The sequence below is a fragment of the Epinephelus fuscoguttatus genome, linkage group LG18 (genome assembly GCF_011397635.1).
Source record: "Epinephelus fuscoguttatus linkage group LG18, E.fuscoguttatus.final_Chr_v1".
NCBI classification, from domain to species: domain Eukaryota; kingdom Metazoa; phylum Chordata; class Actinopteri; order Perciformes; family Serranidae; genus Epinephelus; species Epinephelus fuscoguttatus.
Genome location: NC_064769.1, coordinates 3929675 through 3954006, shown reverse-complemented (window position 1 = coordinate 3954006; position 24332 = coordinate 3929675). Strand labels below are relative to the sequence as shown.

At 38.7% G+C, this 24332-nt stretch overlaps 2 protein-coding genes across 5 annotated transcripts in view; both read right to left on the bottom strand.

Moving 5' to 3' along the window:
• Positions 1 to 517: 517 nt before the first annotated feature.
• purg (purine-rich element binding protein G) lies at positions 518 to 20009 on the bottom strand. Its single transcript, XM_049604107.1, has one exon. The coding sequence runs from the start codon at positions 14330 to 14332 to the stop codon at positions 13304 to 13306; it is 1029 nt and encodes a 342-aa protein (XP_049460064.1). The 5' UTR covers positions 14333 to 20009; the 3' UTR covers positions 518 to 13303.
• Positions 20010 to 20159: 150 nt separating this feature from the next.
• The window catches only part of il6st (interleukin 6 cytokine family signal transduce), a 46295-nt gene continuing 42122 nt past the window's right edge, over positions 20160 to 24332 (bottom strand). For all 4 annotated transcript variants that reach the window (XM_049604014.1, XM_049604016.1, XM_049604013.1 and 1 more), the window contains one exon: positions 20160 to 22051. In XM_049604014.1, coding sequence (XP_049459971.1) covers positions 21437 to 22051 — 615 coding nt within the window. In that variant the 3' untranslated portion in view covers positions 20160 to 21436. The remainder of the gene's footprint in view (positions 22052 to 24332) is intronic.

The window sequence follows — 24332 nt, the reverse complement described above, 5'->3', positions numbered from 1 at the left end:
GTAGCATAATCAGAGCAGCTTCATTATCATCAAACTAAGTAGCAAAACATACTCTATAGTAATGTCACATATAGCCTAGTGTGCCTACACGTAATTTAAGTCTGATTGTTGGGTGGCACGTACGTTGATGTTGCTGAATGTCAAGTCTCTATTTGGATACGATACAGTAGCTAGTTTAGGTGCAAAATCTGTCAAGACTGACAAGCTGAGCACATCTGCAAGTCCAGTAAGTAGTCATGTCTTTCAGACATAACAGTGGCAGTAAGAAAGGACAAGACAGAAACCATCAGGAGGAAAAAGTAGCACCAGTAACTAGCATGCACTACCACCCGTCACAACAGCATGCACTGGGGCCTGTGGTAACTACCTTGCACCACTGATTAACAGCCCCACCTCTTTCACATGGATGTGCTTCTGGCTACCTCAGCAAAATAACACTGTGAACAGCTCACAGATGCATACAGTATAGTATGGCACAGGCTGGAGTCTTCAAATGGAACACAAATCAAAGTGTTGATAATCCTGTAAAACATTTAATGAACAACATAAAAAGAAAGATGGTCAGTACAACCAATAAGCATACATATTTTCTTTTCCCATCCAAATTCTTTTCCAGCATCAATCAGCACAAAGTTCTCCACACTCAAACTTTGATCTTTTAAAGTCTATATTGATGTTTGCTGTCCTATAATTCTGCTACATGAAAAAATATTTCAACACATAAACATCTGAAGAATTAAGAGTACAAAATGATGTCGTTAGATTGTCTATAGATCTTTTAGACCTTTGTCACAAAGGCAGTGTAACTGTAAATAGACACTTTTCTTAATAATAGAACCACCTCATGACTGACTGCTGAAGTTGGAGATATTATTGGTTTATGTTGTCTTTATAAATACTGGCCAATTTCTGTATTTTAGCATACTGGCTCAGGGCTACAAACAGTTTGTCTTAGAGCTGTGGAGGCTGGTACTGTTGACATTTACAGTTAGACTTCACCGTTTGTGATCAGGTAGGATATCTGCCACCTACTAGGAGTTCCATTTCTAGTCTTCAGTTGGAAATTCCCAGCTGACTTATTGTAAAAACAACCTCCATATCCAAGTTGATTCTCCACTTAAACTTTCTTCGTCCAAGTTAAAATGCTCCATCCCAACAAACACTAAATGTTATGTTTGGAGGAATCTCAACAGGGTGAAAGTAACACAGTGTGCTCAAGTTTGTGGAGCCTGCTGACATTATGATTTTCTGTATCGTACACCAGAGTTGGAATAGCCTAATAACTTGAGAGGCTGTTGCATTTTAACAAATAGAAAGTTGGAATTTCCACATTTCCGACATCTTTGGGAGGCAGCACTATTTGAAAACAGCAGTAGGACATCAATTTTCTTTTTTTTTTTCTTCGTCTTTTGATAGTTCCTCTTTGCATGCATTCAGCTGGGGTCCATAGAAGCACCTTTATATAATATAACATAGCACCATTTTTCATATAGTTTTCCTATTATACTGGGACCCAACCATTGGCATGCATACACTCTAAAAACTTTGTTTTCTTGGTTACCATTTCTAAACGTAGCATCGTTTCAAACATTACAAGGCAAGTAATGAATATTCATACAGTACTTTTACATGTAGAAGATGAACTAATACAGTACACATTAAAGAAAGTGCTAGAGTACAAAACGTCCTTGTTTTTTAAGTCTTACTCTACAGGACTATAGGACACACCAATGTATTACATTACATTTATCTAAATACACACCTTTTCACATTTTCATTATTCACTTCAGTTCATTTTTAAATGATTACCAGACATCTACATCTCTTTGTTTCCCACTCCAACACTCTGATGTTAAACAGAGGGCAAAACAAAACAGCAAACCAGAATGTCTTCTTGAGTGTGCATACATTCACATCACTCTACCTGCACAACCACAAATATACACAAACACTTTGTCAAGGTGAGTCCCACATCTTTTCTTTGATTACCTATCCCTATCAGAACTACTTCACTGTGGCTTTTGACCCGTGGACCTTTTTCAAAATAATTTCTTATTTGCATAAACAAAGCACATGAATTCAAATAAGCAAAAATAGTCAAATAGTAAAGGTGCTTTAAGGCGTCAAGGTTGGAAACATTAGATCTTTGTTAACAGTCCAGATCTCCTTTCACCAAGTTGTTCATCAAAGTCCAACATCCTGTAGCCCTCCCCCCGTAGCTCTCTGCTGACTGTCCACTCAACATTTGATTTTCTCACAAGACCATACCAGCATTATGCACGGTACTGATCATCCCAAAGTAAAAATCTGTCCTCAGCTGCTGTTTGTACTTTCTTGAGTGACAAGGGAGAGCAGCTGTGGTCTAAATATGGCTGAATGCACTCCTTCTTGTGTGCTAATACTCTGGTGTCATATCATGGTCTTCCTAAGCTCCAGAGAAAGCTATCCAGTGGACCTCAACTTTTTGTGCATGTGTCAAAGCACATAAGTTGGGATGATTTAACAAAATAATCTTAAATTTAAATTAAATTCAGTTGAAGTTAAACAGCAGAAGGCCTTGTTCACCACTTATTTGTATCATATCTTGCTGCCATTGAAGACAAGCTGACCACAGCTGCTGTTCTTTGTCAGTGAGAGATCTACATCCTTTTCACAGCAACCTTTTACATACACAGAGTGTGAGGGTATGAGATGCTCAAATTCAAATTGCACGCTCTTTATATTACTAAAAAGATCAGTGGTTTTCAGATTCAGTAGTTTCCATTCATGTCAGTATGCCATGCAAATAAACAGTAACACTTTATTTTATAGGTCCATCATTTCTGCATATTTGAACTCTAAAGTTTCCAGGAGAGAAGCATGTAATTTGAGGCTTAATATAGGGAAAGCATAATAATCCAGGTGACCTAAACCACTTCACCTGGAGATCAAACTGAAAGTGGGTGCACCTGAAATAATCACACAGAAAAACTGTGCACACAAAGAAAGATAAGCAAGTAAGAGCAGTAGGTTCAATTAGAAGCCCAAATTCTTTCTCATTCAGTCAGCGCAGTTATTTGCAAACAGCCCTCGCTGTTCCCAAAGGCAATCCTTTTAATGCAAGAAGTTTACTAATTCACTTGATCCTTTTTCTATATTATCTTACAGTTTGTCTTTGGGTTGACTGTTGAGATATGCTGCAGCTCCGCAGTAAAATAAGGGAGGCATTATTTGTTAGTAATGGGATAAAAAAGCAAAGCACCAGTGTGCCTCTCTAAGGGGAACAAATAATATAACATATGAATATATTAAATACCCACTTTTATTATGCAAATAAGAGACTAACATTGTTATAAATTCAGACAAAGCATTTGCACCTTTCTTTTTGCTATCTATTTACTTCAGTTTTGGATGAAGAGAAGTAAGGGTTAATTTGTTATTCTATTAGGTCAGGATCACTATTTGTTTTTCTTAATAATTTTTTAAGCTCTGCAGTATGACATACTTTCCCGACAGTAAGGAAACTTTTTATAAGGGTTCCACCACCGACATCCAGTACACAATTTTGATTCTACAGAACAGACAGGAGCACACAGTACTAAATCAGAAAAAGTCATGTTTTAGAGCCAATAGCATTTTCCTTCTCATCCCAAACACATACATCTTTGGTCCCATGAAATGTTGTGAAAGGAGCACAAAATCGTGACAAGAAACATCTGCTAAGACCACAAAGTAGTTCCAAAGAGGGTAAAAAAAAAGTGTGTTTTACAGAAGAGCAGTGTATTCATTACGAGGGAGATGCTTCTGATGGCTTTTGATACAACTGCCATCATTTTGGTAGCAAACCAGAAGAATCCATGACAAAAAAAAAATCAAGTTTTCTCCAGGTAGAATGTCCTGTTTGTACTTGGCCTGTCACCTTTTAAAAAATAAAATAAAAAATTGAACGAGAACTAACATAGTTAATTCAAGTGTATCCCACCTAATCTAATGTAAAACTACACTGTTACATAAAGGTATAAAATTAAAAGATCCTTTCCCTAACTTCTCAAATGGTTTGGTATCATAATAATCTGCTATAAATATTCACCATTAAATGTTAGCAGCAACAAAAAACGTGTTTACTGACAGCAGGACATCGATCAGATGGCACGGCCTCTAAAAATGATTCCTGGGGTTAGTGGATAATGCTTGAAATAAAGAAGTGTTTCAGTATAACAAATTACATTTGCTACATTTAAGTGTTGACATCTTATTTTAAGAAGTTGGTCAAAAATCAAAAACGTTTCTGACATTTCTGAGTAGGAGCTGGAAATATTTTTTAAAAATTACATGACCACTAAACATTACCACAACTTTGGCTAAATATTAGGTTGGTTCAACTTAATTAAGCTTTATAAAGTCAAAGCATATTATGTCAGTTGTACTAAACTTGATGGATTTGTCAGATTCGAAAAGACTCATATGATTGGCTCAATAATGCCAGAGTTGGGACTACTTAAAAAGATGCAGACAGGGGCGTCAGTGGCTTAGTGGTAGAGCAGGCAGCCCATGTACAAGGCTGTTGCCGCAGCAGCCTGGGTTCAACTCCAGCCTGTGGCCCTTTGCTGCACGTCATTCCCTCTCTCTCTCCCTCCCCCTTTCACACTTGTCTGTCCTATCAAATAAAGGCCAAAAATGCCCCCAAAAATATCATAAAAAAATATGCAGACAAATTGTTAACTTATTTTTTTAAGTTGAACTGATGAATCATTTTTTAGACTGTAAGCTGAATTTTGATTTAGAGTAGATTATAGATAGATAGATAGATAGATAGATAGATAGATAGATAGATAGATGATTACACATTGAACATTTAAAGTTTTTCGAGCCTGTTCGAATTTCAAATATATAATGACAGCCATAGTTTGCACTATTGCCAAACAATGCTGTTTATGCTAGAGTAGTCTTCACATTATTTATGTCCAGGATGAAATCTGCAATTCAAATTTTGTGCTCATTTCACAAAACTCAGTGAGACTTTAGTGTCTCAGTACATCTGACAATGATTGCTTAATGTGACGTTTGCATTAATATGTACAAAATGTTCAACTCCAGACTGTCATCTTGATGAGGGGCTGTTGCAAATTGAACACAGATCATGATGGGAGTTGTGTTTAACTGCAGCTCATCAGATTCTATAAGCAGGGTACCATGATTGTCACTTTATACCAAAGGCATGGATAGAAATGGTCCCTCTTTGTCAGCTGATTACAGAGCAGCAGAACAAAAGTGCAGCTTTTATTTAAAGTGCTTTTTGGAGTGATATTTGGAATACAAAAGACAGAGGACATAATACCTTTAAAGGAATTCACATTCCACTTTCAGGAGAATAAATATCATGTCTTTATCTAAATATCTTGGCTGAGGCAAAATTTAATCTTTGAGAAAATTCGCCTCCTGAGCCAAATTCACTGGCTATCAATGCTGACTCAAATCAATGTAAAGAATCGAATATATATTATAATTCCACATCATTTCTAAAATAAATTGTGCTTTGAATTATACTTCCTACACTGCTTTATATAACTAAGCCATTCATAAATACAAACAACTCACTGAATCATTAAAGTTCATGCCCTACACCAGACAGTACAACAAACACACCAAATCCAACTAGTCCTGTGCTTTTCATGCACCTAAAGGCATCACAAGAATTGGCTGCCACCAGTACAAATATTTCAACACTGATTTTTATGAAGTTTTTGCATTTTTTTTCCCCCTCCTACACCAATACCGGTTATTTTATGACATCTCAACTCTATTAAAGTTGGAGTTGACATGGTCAATGCTGTAGAGCTCCACTGAGACAAAGGGCCCAACTCAGACATATGGAGATAGATTTCAGTCAATATTATCTTTGTGAACTGATCAACAACCTCTGTGTTTAAAGTTTAAAACACCTCCCACAAAAGCAATAAAGAATTAATAAATTCAAAAAACTATTTTGCAAATATCAAACGGATCTGCAAACACTGCAAATATAGAGATGGAATTGTCTCAAAAATAATTTGTGTAAGAAGATCTACAATCTGTTTGGTGGATGTGTAATCAGTAATAATAAAACAGCTTCTACAAATACAAAAAAAGATTTGCAAACTCACAAAAGTATTTTGCAAATATTAAACATCTGCAAATACACAAACAAATTCCATACATTTACAAAGCCTCAGTGTGCATAAAATCCAAATCTGCAAGCATAGAATTGAGATTCACAAATAAAAAACAGATTCAAAAAAATATCTGTTGGAAAGTTGTAAATGTTAGGAAGATATCAATAAATGTGTTTTTATTTAATGTGTATGTGTTTTTATTTAAAGTTAGTTACATGTATTCACAAATATGTTTTTTTTAATTTTGGAATATATTGATAGCAGATCCTTTTTATATTTGCCAAATACACTGTAAACCCCAATCCATCCATGACACAAATTTTAAATGAAAAGTCAACACAAATGCTCCGAATTGTTAAAATGACGTAACTTTTTGTTCACTTGACACAAAAACCCTTGTGAGGTTGACAGCATTTTTTTTATAAGTCAACAATTTTTGAGTTAATTTGACTACAAGTTATAAAGCCAATTAGTTCAATGCCCATAAACACTATCATTGTGCACGTAACATATATTTTTATAGTTAAATGCAATATTAAAAAACTGTTATAAAGATTTTTACTCAGTGCTTTTGTGTTCATATAACATAAAATGAAATACTCAAACAACAAAAAAAGTTACATTGAACTGACATAAAATTCCTGTCAGACAAGGGTCATGTGACATTTTCAGTTCAAGCCACTACATTTTTAAGTTGAGTGAGCAAATTGGGGGTTACAGTGTAGTTTTTTGAGTTTACAAATCATTTTTGTGTTTGCTGATGTTTTATATTTACAGAAGACACATTAACACATAGATTGTTAACCTGTTCACACAAATAATATTGAGACACATCTACCTCTGTGGAACTGTCTTTGCCAAATACTGCAGCAGGCACAAGTGACTGGGCATTTTGGTGCCAGTCTGTCTTCATAAAACTGCAGCAGGCACTAAGACACCTCTCCACAGCAATCTGTCTGCAGGATGGTGAAGGTGCAGTTTACCTGCATCAACATCTGCTGGCAATCTGATTTCTTACATGATAGTTTAAAAGAGAATACACTTAAGTGTTAGAAGTCCTAACATTCTCCTAGCATCCAACCATCAGCAGCTGTTGCACTTTATGATTCTTTAGTATATTAGGAATTATATTTTATATATGCTGTCAATTCTCAAATAGTACACTGTATTTACCTATACTGCAGGTATTTTTGAGACATGCCATTATTTCTAATGTCCTTGTTATTGGAATATTTTACCAGATACTGTAGCAGATGCTCATCTTAATTTTCTGTCAACACAAACTATTTGTCTGCTGCTCTTAAGTTTCTCTTTTGCAACAGAAATACTGTTTTCATTGAAACTTCTGCAGGAAATGAATTGATATTCAGCTACACTAGCTTAACTGTGAACAGAACAACAGCAAAGCAGAAGTGACAGTAACACATTAATGAAGAAGAAGAGTATTTGTGTTAAGAGTGGTTAGTATAACATGACTCTATTGTACTGATGGAGTTTATGTCTTGGAAATGTTTATTATATCGAGTTAGCCATGTGAGTCTGGATTAGTTCAGGTAATTCCATTCTCAGTGTTTCCTCAGTGAGGAATTTTTACATCAGAAAAAAAAAGTTGTAAGGTCTTGATTTTAGTTGGCACAGTGTCTGATCTTACAGACTGTAGTTGCAGTAACTGTAGTTATATGTTGCGTCAAAGTCTGAATTGGACTCTTTGTCATTAGTGAGCAGCTCTTTTTTTGTGCAGGTCACATACACAATACACAGCACTCAATGTACAGCAAACTGCCATTCAAGCTCTAATGGAGAAGCAGCACTTCATGGATTGTTAGAGACACACAGCCAAAAAGAAAACACAGGTAAGACATGGACACTTTAAGACAGCTTTTCCATTTCCTTATCAGTAGATAGTTGGGAAAAGTAAAATACAAGGTTCTGCAGAAATGAGCACATTGGTATGGTTTAAAGGCAGGATGTTGTGTTGAGCCCTTTCTATGCTACCATTCATCTTTCTACCCAGTGTGTCGATGAGCACTGAGCTGTCCGCTTTCTACCTTCACCTTTATGTCATCAGAGAGCTGTAGATCTCAGCTGTCCTAGATCTAACATCAACAACTTTATATGACAAAAAGAAAATGTATGAAGATATTTCCATAGCACCACATATTCCAAAATCAAATCAATTATTTTTCCTACATATGAAGCAGTAGATTTTGGAAAGAACTCATTTTGATGCCTCATTTCAAATATTATCAGTGAGTAGTATTGTAAGGGGCATGAAGTTAAATAATATAAATTATAATTCTCAATGTTTCAAGTATCCACAAGAGTTTTAAAGGCATCACTATACAACTGGCACTGGGACTGTCTACATCAGTGGTTCAGAACCTTGGGGTCAGACCCCACAGGGTGGCAAGATAAATCTCAGGGCTCATGACATGATTAATAGGATAAAAAAAGCAGAAAAAATATATTTCCTCAGACTTTGTTCTATTTCTTTTCTTCTTCTTTTTTTTCACTGAAGATACTACCTCCTCATGCTGCCAAAAAAATCTGAGAAGGAAGTTCCTCTTTGGTGAACTGTTCACAACTGGTGTGGGGGGAAGAAATTAATAATTGTTTCAAAGTGGCAAAGAATGGTGCACAAATGGAAAGATGGAACCCTGTTCCTCCAAGTGCCAGTGCAGAGCCAGTTTAGGTCTGCTTCTTGTTTGTCTGTCAGTGATGGCTGTGTTTCAGCTGCATGTTTCTGTCTGAAATTCACTGGAGAGAACACATACACGTCCATCTAACAGTTTAGCTGTCTATACTGGCATTACTGCAACCTGGGGCATCATTTATGCCTCAGGTCTTTCATGATTGTGTATTGTACTGTGAGCTCTGCCAAATTTCGCCATGTAGTCACTGAAGACAAGCTGCATATGATCTTGAGCGTTCAGCAGAACACATGTAAAATACCTTTCCTTCAGAAAAACTAAAGTGTCTAAATGTGAGCTGTTGGGCTATAATTGCCATAGAGTATAAATAATGTAACAACAGCAACACATTTTTCCTTAAGAATAATGAGATCTACACAAGTGTTTACAGACAGCAGTCGCTGTCTGTTTGCTATTACCTGCCTGAACGGGGTTTTTGGCAACACATTCTCACTCCCAGCTTGTCACACATCGCCGCTTGGTCAGTGGACTTTCATGTCTATATATTACGCGCTAGGTATCCTGGGTACGTCTGTTGTTGATGTTCTGGGATGCTGTGTCAATTTACACCTGTAACATGCATTGTGTGTTTTTAAAATACACTTCTATTTTCACAGGAAATGTACTTGCTACTTTTACAGTCTTTTTAAAGATAAACATTCAACAACAATAAAATGGAGTTCTCAGTCTCAACCCAAGCCTGACAGGTCCCCAAAAACCTGATGGATCGGACTGGGTTTGAGCTGAAAATTAGTACTGAGCGGCTTAGCCAAGTAGGGCTCCAGCCTTTTTTATTTTTTAAATAAATAAATGAAAACTATTAAAAGTGAGCCCTCTGTGCTTAACTTATTTAGTAATTATTTATTTAAAATGTAAATCCAACAAATATTATATATTGAGTGACTGATTGATATCATCTCCCATTTCTTTCGCAGTACTTGTTCTGCAGGCAGAAAGAAGAGAGGGGGCAGCCAGGCTCCATGCTGGGCTCTTTGTCCTTTCTCCGGGCTGGAGCAGGGAGCTTCTCTAACGGAGGAATACAGTCAGTAAATTTACATGGGAGGGGAATCAGTTTATTGACTGAAGTATGTCTGACTCCATTACAATAGATGGCGATATGCCCCCTTTCAGCTTGTTAGTATTGCACATTTTTCAGTCGACCAATTACGCCACACACCAAACAATCAACCTTCTTTCAGCTGATAAAGCATGAACTGTGTCTCCTCCTCCATCAAAAAATGCACGGCTCTGGATGCAGATTTCTCCAAGTTGTTACCAGCTTCTTCTCCTGTTACACATTTAATGCTACTTGACTTCCAGGTCAAAGCTCAGGGTGCAAACTGTGGCGCATGCACAGAGTGCCAAGGCCAGTTTGGGTCTGATTGACTGTATACATGCAGGAATTATTCCACTCCCAATCGCATTATCTGGGTGTGTTAGTCTGACTTTGAGAAATACGATTTAGTACAATTTCAGTCATACTAACATGTTTACGTTTATTTTAAAAGTCTGGTTTTAGTTGAACAAACACAATTGATTTTCTCTAATGTCATGTAAACTTAAAGACTGTGGAGAGTCAGTGAACTATTGAGCTGGTCCATCTTCAGCTGGAGATGTATGTGGCTTCCGTTACCACACAGCCACTGTGGTGTTAGAAGCCATCTACTGCTTTTTGTGGGGTCGCGCTCAGTATTTTATATGATGGTCTTGGATGGGCCAGGTTCAGGCTTTAACTCAAATGGGTCGGCCAGGTTCAGGTTGTAATCTTTTCGGCCCATTGAGAACTCTATGGTAAAACACCACACATTTACGTTTATTTCATTGTGCAACAAATGCATGTGGTTAGGTTTAATAAAAACGTCATGGTTTGGCTCAACATTCATAGGGGAAGCAAACACCGGCCTTCTGGATGAAAATCCGGTGCTGTTTGACCCATCTAACACCCCTCCTGTCTGCCCTTTAGGGACCTTCCAGGTCCTTAAATTATGTTGTAGTCCGGTGGCGTTTCAAACTAACGCCATCCGATGGCGTTATCAACTGATGCCTCCCAACAGCATATCATATTGCCACGAAAGGATGCCTGTTTTTCGTTTGTGCGTGATGCAGAAATCAATGACCAAGCGGCAGTATCTGACGACTTCGGAACAAGACCGGGTTGTTTTTGGTTGGTGAGAAGAGACATATTTCAAATACATATTCAGACAGTGAACTATCTGTCAGCACATGTCACAAGTCAATTATTTTTCAAGTGTTTGTTCAAAGCAAGTAAAAGATCAAAAATTAGTATCTGAACGTGACTCAGCTCAGGGAAACACAGATATGACAAACACGGTACCATGTTTGTGGACTAAGTGCCAGTGTTGGATAGTTTCAGAAAGGAGATGTATTGCACTAACTCATAAATCTTTTGATTCATTTTTGTCTCCTTTGCAAGCTTTGTTAAGCATCGTGAACTGTTTGGTGCTTTCTCACTCACAATAGCTCTACAGCAGAACAGTGCAAGGGGCTGTGTTAGTGTGTTGTCACAGTGTGAAGGTTTATCAAAAACCAACCCACCATACACAGCACTGTCTGTCCTGGTTCTACTCTGAGGCTGGACTCTATGCCACTTTCATTTCTCCCCTTGTCTCGATGCCATCGAGGTAAGCAGCAAATCGGCACATTGCTACATCTTACACACTGCAAGGTGTTCCACCTGGTTTGGTCACTTGCACACACTCAATTTGCACTGCACTGCAGGAAAAGTTGGGTCATTGAAATGAATGTGGAACCCTGCATTCATTTTGCCACAGAGTTATTGTTGAGGTGAAAGCCTAATCTCTACATGCTGACATCTACTGCGTGTGTGTGTGTGTGTGTGTGTGTGTGTGTGTGTGTGTGTGTGTGTGTGTCGGTGTGTGCGCACGTGCTGCAGTATTATTCAAAATGTGGCAACTATCTAATGTTAAACTCCCAGTGTAGGAAACAGCCGTAGCTGGAGTCCACTGAAGGGCAACACACACCAGTGTCTATTATTTTCTATGTAAGCCTGCACCAGTCGATACAGCCACTGTGTGTTGCACAAACAGCAAGTTCCTGCTTAGGGCTTAATGGCCAGCAGGGGGGCCCCCCAAACATCCAACTTCCACATGTGAGGTCCTCTGTTTGTTTGTTTTTTTAATACATATAGTTGCAATTTAAATGTAAACGTAATTACTAAAATGTTCTATGTTTTTGCACAATATATAATGAACACATTTTAAGTTAATTCATTTTATATAAGTTACATTTTTTGTCTCTCAGCGATCAGTTGTGGTTGACAGTTTTTCTGCCCACTTGCACGCCATAAAACTGATTATCAATATGCTTTGGGGCTAAATATTAAAGTGGTATAGCAGGTACCACATTCTATCAACACTTAGGGACTGTTCATTACTTATGAAGTGGGAGGGGTGGTGCAAAAAGTGGGAGGCATGTTAAATATTTTTTAAGCACTGGAAAGGGACTTATGTTTATTATTTTGGCTTAGGGGAGGAGCATACAAATTTAAATGGTTGTGTTTTGTATTTCTTTTACTGCAGACCTTTTTTAAAAAAAAAAAAGTGCATGTTTTCTTTTTTAAAAAAATGCCAAAATTACACCATGTATCATAGCCAGAAACTGTAAAAACAGAAATTATCCTTAAATTTTCAAATTTTCATGATTTACATCATGTGTGACATATTACCAAATCTGAACTTAATATAGTGATATTTCATCAAAATGACTTTATTCTATATTATTTAAAATTTGGCCAAAAATAAACTGACTGCATGAACTACCTAGCATAAACAACAAGAGTGAAAAAAACTGAGGCTTTTTTCACCAGTTCCAGGATTTTAACTTTTAACTTTCAAACATCAAATGGTAAGTTTTAAATATCTAGTAATGAATTTATGGTGGAGGAGGGGTCATGCATTTTCCCCAAGTCACTTATGGAGCCTCAAGGAAAAATCTTTGTAGCTTCAGGGAAGAGTGAAAAAAAACTGAAGTCATGCCCCAGCCAACCCCCTTCTCTGATAAGTAAAGAAAAGTCCCTTATAACTAAACTGCTGTAATTTACAGCACACTCTTTCATTTTAAAGGGGAGGGGTAGGGGAAATATACAGTTCTGCTCAGGGTCCCAAATAGTCTTGGGCTGCCTCTGACTAAGTAACTAAAGTGCATTAAATAGCACTGAGAAATGAAGAGACTGGAAAATGAATAGTTGACATATTTCACTGAAACAGACATAGGCATTGGGCTATGAATGTATGACTTCTTGGCAGGTTACAATTTGTACTTCACCAGCCCTTGGTAGATGAGCCAAAAAGTTAAGGTGGGACACTGCATCCTGTAGTAGGCTATCGTAGGGACACATACAGTAGCATAGAGGGTTGTTTAAGGTTACTGTCATGTCTGGATATTTCATTAACTGAGTCCCTAGAATACATGCAAATGCACAGACACAGCCTACTGCCAAGGTCAGTCCTCCTGCTCCTCGCTGTCCTGCCGTGTGTCTATCCTCTTCTCTTTGTGACAGGAGAAAATTCGTCTCATCTCTTCTTCGTACCTGATGAAATTTTCTCCAAATCTAGCCCAGGCTTTTAGGGGAACTGTGATGGTGTTTCTATACGGCTGCCGCACCTCACTTATTTTTAAAAAGACACCATACCGGTTAGACCCGACGTCAAAGTAAAACCTCTTGTTGTCCACCCGAAAAGACGCAGCCTCTGGAAGCTCGGGATTGTTGTCGTGATTCCTGGATCCCGTTCGGCCGCGGTCGTCGCTCTCCTCGTCGCCGTAGTCTTCAATCAGCTGTGACAGTGCGTCTCTGAACTCGATGAGCCCCTGCGCTGGCAGCACGATGGTCTGCTCGATGCCCTGGCCGTAGTAGCCCATTGTGCCGTGTCCTTTGCTGACAGTCTGTCGTATGCGGAGGAAGCGACCTCTCTGATTCTCTTTCAGGTCCAGGAAATACTTTCTGTTGTCTCTCTCGATAAATTCGCTCTTGAGGACGCGGTGGGCATGGTCGTCGGACACCGCCGAGCCGGTTGGAGACAGTGCCGCGTGCTGCTCCTGCGTTCTCCTGCGGGAGTCGTGCGCGCGGCCCTGGCCGTTGTTGCTGTGCTCCTCGAGCTGCGGAGGCGCGAGGCCCCCCCGCAGTCCGATACGGGCATAATAATCTATGAAGTCTCCCAGGCAGTAGCGGAGAGCGGGAGCCATCGACATAGACAGCGTCAGCTTGCTCTTCCTGATGTTATCATGACGGCCTCTTCCGATCCATACCTCGGCTATTTTGAGGAAGCGTCCGCGGACACTCTGCTTGACATCCAGATAGAAGCGTTTCTTCTGGATGTCGACGCGTTTTGAGGCTAACTCCTGGATGTCATTGCCCTGCTGCTGTGAACCGGTCTGGACATATTGCTGAGGATATGTGGGTCTTGGTAAAGAATCTGATGCAATCTTACCCCTGCCTCTTTCCATCCCTCTGCAACATCCATCAGCCATCATGATTTATATTCCACCACTAGACAGCACAGGACAAAGCGATTCCCCCATCCCAGTGGGCGACTAATAGACGAATAAAGCAGGCTTATTCATTCAGCTGGCTACAAACTAGTTAGAGTGAGATGCCTCGAATGACCTGAAAATGGCAGCTAGTTTGGAGTCACCAGCTGATCGAGTTTCTGTGTCCCGAAAAAAGGTCAAGCTCGACTATTTAGCCGTTTCCACTGCAAACTTCCATGCCATTTTCCATCACCTACTTGCCTCACAGCTACCCCTTTTACCGAGGGAACCAGGGAAGCAGCCAACCTGAAATGGGAGGAGGCGTCCAATACTACATGAACCCGATGAACCCATCCACCCCCTCCCCGTCCTGAGAATACCTCAGTTAAAGAGACACGATTTACACAGTGACTGTCGAGACTGGAGTCCTCACCCACGCCAGGACACACTCATTCAGCTGCATCAAGCTCACCCGCACATATTTTAAACAGGAATATCAATAATGAGGAAATGGTGCCTAAAATCAAATCACACATCCAGTCCTCTATTTACAGAATGACGAGCCCATTATTGAAGGCAAGAAATTAGGAGTGGTTAGGATAAAAATATTTGTTTGCTCAGTGTGTCATAATTATGACATAGCAAACAACTCATAATACTGATTTCAAATTTGCTAAACTGCCAAAATGTAGGAGTGACCAGGTATGGTTGTAACAATGGGATAGCTGTTACAGCATTACATTCACCAAGAAGGGATGCCTTATTAGTCATTTAAAGGTGAAACAGTGTTAATTTGATAAAGGAAAAATGACATACATTTTTCGTCAACAGCCTTTTTTCCATGACCAAAACAAGACAAAAATAGGTCTTGATAATTAGACTAGACTATTATATTGCAGATTAAGAAAGACTTGAGTTTGGGGTTTTTTCTCACTTAAATCTTTATTGACAATTTTTGTATTAAAAGCATAATGAAATAATAAAATCACTGAAAAAAAATATGACCCAACAAAACAAAAACTGCTTGGGGAAATGCATATTACACAGTAAGAAATAAGGTTTTAAATGTTTTTCTGTTTGTTAACAGTGAGATGGATGTCAGAGTTTACAATGAATGTGGGTACAAATCCTAGTTGTCTCAGATTAGTTGTTTGTGGTGTCAAAGATTTGAGAGCATAACTAGAGAGATGTTGAGCTTTTCAAATGATGATCAGTAAGTGTGTGCTCATAAATCACCCCTTAAACCTGTCAAACACTGTTGGAGAAATGACACCTTGTAAGTGTGCAGAAATTATTTGTAGTTGTAGAAAAAAATGTCTAATATATATTTTTTATACAACGTTACCTTGATTCTAATTTCTGATACATGGATTAGCCTCATTGGATTAGTTTAAAGATAAAAAAAAAAACAAAACAGAAAACATAATGGCTAAAAGTTGACTAAAATGTTTTGAATTTTTGTTGACTAAAACTAGGCTAAAACTATGAAGGATGAAAATGACTAAAATGTGAGTAAAAGTAAAGTAAAATAGCAGTCAAAAATAGCACTGAGGTGAAATGTGTACGATTTAGGGGAATTTGGTGGCGTCTAGCCATGAATTGCAGATTGCAACCAGCTGAAACTTGTCCTGGCGAGAATTCTTTGAGTGTTTGTGATTCAGAAAGTTTTTATTGGGAATATCCACAGACGTCCCTTCTTCTCCAAAACAAACAGACCAGGCAATTAGAATCACTAAAAACACTGAATAGAACAGTTTCAAATCAGTGCATCTTCAGCACTATCTGGCTTCTCGAGACTCGCCCACAACATGCAATAGTGTGCTTACCCCTTTACTCTGATAAGTTAATATGTGCTCACCTTTTTCTAATCCAGACGTTAAGGGTTTTTTTTTACCATGAGCTGAATTAACCACAGAGGACTCCAAGATAAACTGACCCTTTGAATTAAACTAGTAAAACACTGAATAACACACTTTCATGTTTCAAATATGTTTATTTCAGATGCAGTTTGGCAAGCTGCGGATGGCTAGTCCAACACATGCTAATGTGTGGTCACTTTTTTTCCTCACATAACATAAGATCCAGACGTTCAGAGGGTCTTAACCGAAAGCCAAGCTATTCACAGAGTACCCTTCTTCTCCAAAACAAATGGATCAGGTGATTTAAACTGCTAGAAACACTGAATAAAGCAGTTTCAAGTTCCATATCAGTGTAACTCCTGCTCTGCACATTGGCGATTTCCATAAATGATGACCCACTCCCTATGTAGACATAAATGGCTCATTCTGAGGTAAAGAGAACACAGCAACTCTTATTTTCAGGTGGTTATACAATAAAGAAATCATACTAATTATATTATATTATATTATATTCCATATCTGCCAATATATGCCCCTAAATCCTACACACTGGACCTTTCTGGACCTGAGTTTTTCTGTTTTGTAATGCTGTAAATGACCGTAATTTTAAGATATGAAATAAATGTTTTAAGTAATGTCTTTGTTTCATTATTGTGCTTCAGACGTGTTTAATTTTTCATAATTCAAAATTGTATTACATTTGTTAACATGACAATCATTAACAAAATAAAATGACATTTAAAAAAATGGCAGGAAGTCTAGAAAATATTGACAGACGTAAATACAGGAAAGGTTGCTATTCAGTCACAGTGGTGAGCCAATCATTAGTGTAACATGTCACTTACGAGTATATTCTACCGCATCATCTGTCTTTACTTGAACAGATTGTTCCCTCCAGACAAATATCTGCTGAAACTGTCCCATTGTTCATTAACCAAATCATTTTTCCAATTTTAATTTTCCTAACAGAGTAGGAGTTTGAGGCTCCTTCCAGTACCTTAGAATCATGTGTATTTAAATAAAGTTTATTGCGAGTAATAGGACAGTGTGAATTTTCTTTTCTCTCTCTCTCTCTCTCTCTCTCTCTCTCTCTCTCTCTCTCTCTCTCTCTATCTCACACACACACACACACACACACACACACACACACACACACAGAAAGTGAAAACAATACCATTGCAATGTTGTGTCAGCATAGCCTATCTCACCAGGATTTATATTTGCTGTTTTCTGTCTTAAGTCCTGTTTAGGCTGGTTTCACAGCAGATATTTTGACTGGTGTTACCATTAAAGGCTCTCTAAGTCTTCCTCAGCCAAAATGTTTTTGTTGCCATTTGCGGAGCCTGGGCTGCCTACAGAGACCGGACTTTTTCACAGCATATTCAGAGGACATGTAGCTAGCGGATTGTGAGGAGATGTTTGCTGTATGTGACAAAAACTTAGAGAGCCTTTAAATGTAACAATGGCTCAGTTCTATGCAAGTGTCCTGGTAAATCATGACGGTGAGACAACATGAACTATATACCCAGACCCTGAAAGGAATTCAGCCATTTTTTTATTTACACCTGTGCTTTTCCTACTGTGGCATGTGGAACAGTCCTCTGTTAAAAAAGCCTGTTCCACTCGCTCGCAGTCAGGTCCTTTATTTATTTATTTATTTATTTAGTTGTTTATTTAGCAGGGACAAAGCACAGTAGGCTACATGTATTAGATACAGTTAAAAGCTCATTTTCATCTGAAGTCGCTGGGTGGAGGCCAAGGCCCTGGCTCAAGACTCTTGGAAAATGATGAGACATTCAATGTTACATTACCCTGTAACACCACATAGTAACTGGATATGATGTGTGCAAGCGTAATAACTAAATCAGTTTGATTGCATTGTTTTCTGTTTGACTGTCCTAACTGCCCACGAGCGACGCGGCGTGATGTAGCATGGCGTTTTGAGTTGAACTTTTGGTGGAGGCCCTATTTCAATTTTTATTCTGTTGCTTGCATTGGAAGCACTGCAATGGACGAGGAACGGCTGACTCACGAGGTTTAGCTGAAGAATTACCTACAGGATACCTCCTTCTTTTACTACAAAAATATAAATAGGTTGACATCTGCTTGGAGGGAGATTGTCAGGAAGATGAAGGTTTCTGGTAGGACTTGTGTGGGATGCTAGCAAGCTTGATTGTTTTATAAAGTGGAGATGACATAGCATAGGAACTACAACAATATAATTAGGAAGTACATACTCAGCCATCTTTTCAGTCGTTACTGAGCGCACAGCTGCTAGTGACATGGTTTGTTTACATGACATGTCGGAGTTCCATATTTTGTGGATCCAGTGTGGACAGAGAGCATTCGATGTAACGCAGTGTCGAGCAATGCTCGCATCCAGTTAGGACACGTTGTGAGGGGGGTAAATTACAAGTTTTCTCATGCTAGATACGATACAAATACACTGTGGTGTGGTGGGGAGCGTATCTATGTTTCCAGGGTTCTGTGTTTCCCAGGTTCTATGTTCCCCACTTAACCCTGCAAAAAAGGTTCTATGTTCCCCGCTTACACAAAAAAGGTTCTGTTTTCCGGGTTCTATGTTGCCTGCTCAACCAAGCAGGAAACATAGAACCCTTTTTGTGTAAGCAGGGAACATAGAAGCTTTTTTTTTTGCAGGGTTAAGTGGGGAACATAGAACCCTGGAAACATAGGGATGACCCTGGTGTGGTGTGGCATGGCATAGCACAGTGCGAAGCAAAACAATAGCATATTTGATTACGATTATATTCAATTTAGGGACATACGATCAATATGAGACAATATCATTGTGTTTTTCTTGACGGCTCAACATTGTCTGCCCGGCACCATGCTGCTAGCACTGTTTGAATGTTTAGGAAAGAGGACAGAAATGGTGACACAGACATGACAGGTGTCCAATCTCACTTTGATTTAGCATTGCTAACAAGCTTTTATCTCCAAAGTTACAGCTGTGAGAAAAAAAATGAGGTGAACTGTTGGTGGCTGCACTATTACAGCTGAAATTTAACGTTCATTTAGAAAAATATATTTGTTGCTGAACTGCACAAAAATAGATCAACAACAGTTAGAATTGACCTATGGCTAAGTCCCACCCTCAAACGCGATGAGCCAATCACTGTGCGTATAGCCATTCCCATACACTCGGACATTCTCAGCCTGGACGTTCATTGAAATGCATTACAGAAAGTCAGTTTTGTTCGGTTTTATGAGCTTTTTCGGAGATTTTAAGTTTAAAAATGGTCAAACAGTGTGCATGGGATACATGCAACTCCGACACAAGGTATCCTAACAGGCTGGGCGACGAGGTGTATTTTTTTACACTTTCTTAAACCACATCTCAACCGAGAAAAGTGTCTCCTTTGGATAAAGTTGTGTGGTAACGGTAGACCACAACATCAACTCAACATGAAAAAGATTAACAAGGATGTCTACATCTGTTCTAAGGTAAGTCAACGTCGTGTTTGAGGCAACGTATTGTCACTTTGCTGGAAAGAAATATAAAGTTATCTTTAACATCTCTAGCTAATGTTAGCTAAAGTTAGCCTAACATTAGCTCCTAGCTGCATCGTTCATCATGTCACCTTGTTTGCTGGGAGTTCATTAGTTTATTTTGTTGTAGTTTTGTACTTCGGTGATCATACATCATTGGTAGCTGTTGTCCAAAGGGCTCTAGTTAAACTAATGTTAACTTCTGGAGCTTAGCTTCATGAATTTATCTGTAATCGCAGAGATAAAGATTGGCAAACGTTATGCTGAATGATTCAGTGTAAATAACGTTAACTGTAGCACCAAACTAACGGAGAGACACTCTTGGTAAAGATGGTAAAAAGGCCATTATCCTTTTCTCATATTCTGAGCCAAAACCTTAACTTCAGTGGCACTTTAACTTGTTGTCTTTGATGGCAATGGCAACAATATGCGGTTCACAAAAATGGCAGATGACATCAACACACTAGTTAAAACATTTATTTCATATTTTATTATTTAATATGATCATCATTGACTGCGTTCCAAAACAGAGAAACCTTTAACCTTTGGCAGCAGGTAGTAAAATGCTTGACCTCTTCAGCAGTTCACATTAAAATAGTGCTTTGAAAAAGGTAACAGCACAACATTAAGTCCACAATGTTTCCTATGTTTCATTAAGCATGACAGTGACTTTACTCCTATGAATGTTTTAAACTCAAAAACTTTGCAGGCGAGCTGATTTCTGCCTTCATTTGTATTTGCTTTAGAAGCTTCTGTCCAGAGTTCTACAGTCCTATAATAATTCAGAGCAGTTTGGCAACACAGTGAGTGATTGATTAAATCCTTTGTCAGGGTGCTTCCAAACTTAAGAGCGACAGACATCAAGCTGATAGGACACTGGTAGAAAGGGGCATATCAGGTCCATGTCTTCCTCAGCGTGCACAGGACCACATCTGTTCACAATGATAGCACATTCACTATTTATGTGAGAACACTGTTGTAAGACGGATGGACTAACACTGGGTACTGTAGGAACATTGTAGCCAATCTTAAATTGACTGTTTACCACTAATGGCTTATCGGGAATCATTTATGCTCCTGTTAATTTAATGAAACTTAAAGACCTTACATCCATAAAAAGAAAAGCAAAATGATTACTCAGATATGTAGTAAGACAGTTGTCTTTTTTATATTTTCAGTTAAAGTGATTTTTTATTTACCATGCACTTGCACCATGAACATGTCAGTGTGAACCTCTGTTGCATGATTACATTCATGTGCAGTGTACACACTTAAACTAAAAACATACTTAACGCACATTCAATGACAGTGCTTAGGTGACTGTAACATCCCTGCAGGAATAAAACTCCTCCACAAGAGGACGATACAGGAAGTCACTGCTCATACAGACAGCTTCATCCACTCATCCTCATCCTTCATCACTCCTCAAACTGCTTCATGCTTCAGAACAACTGACATTTACTGCACATACATGGAGAATGTTTTGGGCATTATTTTAAGATAAAGATGTGGCTGTGTAATTTTTCCATGAGAGTGAAAAGCCGGCAAACTACCGCTAGAAGCGTTAATTCAAATTGCACAGTGCTCTCCCAAAGCATCCAGGACTATTTATACTTGGTTAAGTGCAAAAACATACTGATACAGTCCTCTTTGCTTCAAAGACTTGAAATGAACATTTAACATTAATAAAGGCACAGAACCATTCACAGAGATGACACATCTATGTCTGTCTGTGTTCTTACTGTGGCCTGTAGCCACCCAGCTGAGGCATGTAGCTGGAGGCTGATGCTGCTGGCATCCAGTCAGCTGACTGGCCATCTGTAGGTGTCTGCTCTGAGTCCTCTTCCAGGGGACAGAAGTCCAGAGGCTCCAGCTCCTTCTGCTTCTCCATCTCCAGCTGGCTGATGCTGTCTTGGTTCCCTGCAGTGTGTGTGAAGCAGGGCTGTCGGGGTAAACGCTGGGACTGTTTGCTGCCCTCCTGCAGCAACATGTCTGGGTTCTCCTCAGAGTCCAGCAGGGGCTGTGTGGACTCAGATCGTGAAAAAATAGCTTGCTGGGGCTGGCAGCTTGGTGTCTGACCCTTGTAACCACTGGGAGCCACCACCGAGGAGTACTGAACAGTGCTGGCTGTGGTGTCAGCCATGTCGCCGCCTTCGTCGCTGTCGGACACACTCTGGCGTGGTGAGGACATGCAGGAGGAGCCACCGATACCGCTGCTGTGCTCCTCAGACAGATACTTGTCTTTCTTCAAAGGCAGACTGGCCTTGTCCTCCTCAAACACACACTTTCCATCACACACATCCACGTCAAGAACACTGATGCCAGACACACAGTTTTCCTTTGGTGTCTCTGCCTGTAGAGAAGGACAAATTGAAAATAAAATTCTAATTATAATCAGACTAAAAACAACTGATGGTGTTTTAGCATTAATAGTAGGGCTGCAACGATTAGTCAACTAATCGATGACTAATCGACTATTAAAATAATCAGTGACTATTGTAATAGACGACGAATCGGTTTGAGTCATTTTCATAGAAAAGTACTATAAAAGTACCCCAAAATACTCTTACTGCAGCTTCTTACGTTCAGATATTGGCAGCTTTACACACTCTCCCATGACGGTGAACTAAAACCCTTTGGTGTGAGTACGGAACAAGACATTAGATGACATCATTTTGGGGTTTGGGAGAGACAGACTGACATTTTTCAACATTGTAACACATTTTTCAATAAAATGATTAGAGGACCAACTGAAGAAATAATCGACAGATTAGTAGACAATGAAAATAATTGTTAGTTGCAGCCCTAATCAATAGAGACATGTAATGTGAATGTCATTGTCCATGTTTTTCTGTTTTAGTTACAAATCAATCATTTGACAGTATATATTGTAATGTTATTTCACAGAGACCTATCCAAATCCAGATATGTCTGCCAGTTGACTGTTGTAGTGATGCACTAAGTCTGAACTGAACAGGCAGACTGACAAAACATCCACATCGGGATCAAACATCCATCAAACACACGCTGCCACAACATTATTGGCTGTCAGTTTACCATCATCAAACTTGAGGCCAGTGTATTTTACTGGCACTTTTTGAAGGAAGGTGCTCTAAAAATTAACCAGTGAGTATCAGTACAAAACAATGGTTTAGATATTTCCCAAAGCTTTAAACTGATGTAATGAATCATATGATAGATTAACTACAACAACTGCCCTGTGGTTGTGCACCTCCATGCACCAGTCAAGTTTCTCTTACAGTTTGCTTCCATGTCTGTGAAAACATGGATGCTTCACACACATCTTCCCACTGGCAGCACAGAAGATCTATACAATCAGCACAGTTTCAAGATAAGTGTCACCAATTCAGTATCTGATCAAATGTCTCCCCTTCTGTTCGTGAGATATGATGTTGAACAATGGCCAGAAGAGTTATTATTATTATTATTATTATTATTATTATTATTATCATATTTAACATAATTGAAATAATAATAAAATAAAATATATAACAAACTAAGTATAATAAATGAATAATAATAATAATAATAATAATAATAATAAACAATATTAATATATTATCATTATTATTATAATAATATCATAGTGACTTTGACCTTTGGCCTTTGAATACAAAATCTCACCACTTAATTATTTTATCCTATTTATATCTGTGTGAAGTTTTGTCATAATTAGTTTAAGAATTCTTGAGTTATGGCCAAAAACATGTTTTGTGAGGTCACACTGACCTTGACCTTTGGTCACTAAAATCTATTCAGTTCATTGTTGAGTCCCAGTGGCCGTTTGTGCAAAATTTGAAGAAAAAAACAAAACAAATTACAGCTGCTGCGCAGCGATGGGTCAGGTCTGGGCATTTTTAGGCAATTCTGACCAACAAGTAGAAGAATTGGAAGACATTTTGGAATTTAGCAACACAATCTGCCTTTTGCATCAGCTGAGGCTTGAACTCACAACCTCTGAGACTAAGAATCAATTTCTATCTCACTGAGCTAATTAGTCAGTGACAGTTCATGTGTAGCTTCACAAATTGACTAAGCCAGACGTGCAGGTTTAGCAGCCGTCCATGCATGGAATTTATTTTAACAATGATTGATTTGCTTCATAAGTGAAAAACTGATGTTTAACTAGCTGAGCTATGTGCAAAGTGAGAAGCCTCAGATGGTTTCACACTGAAGCATTGCCACTGGATCTTTGTACAAAGTTTGGTTTATTTTCAAGCATGAGAAGGCAGATTTTCTAGTAGAAAAAAGACTTGAAGATGATGCACAGTGATCAGTCACGCTCAAGCAATTTTAAGCAATAAGCTGGAGCACAAGAAGATGTTTACATTACAATGTGGATTCTGCACCAGTTGAGGCTTCAACCTGCAACCTCTGGAACCTAAGACAGTCATCTACCACTCTGATCTAATTGGCAAGTAGCAAGTCAACAGTGGCTTCACAAACTGAGTAAGCCATTCACTGTTGTGTAGGAAAGCAGCCATCCGTGCATGGAAAGGCAGATTTGAAACCACTGTAAAAAATTCAGTTATTAAGACAAAAATCTGAAAATACACATATTGCATCTAGACAGCATGGAGATGTTGGTAATTTGTTTGTAACAATGATTGATT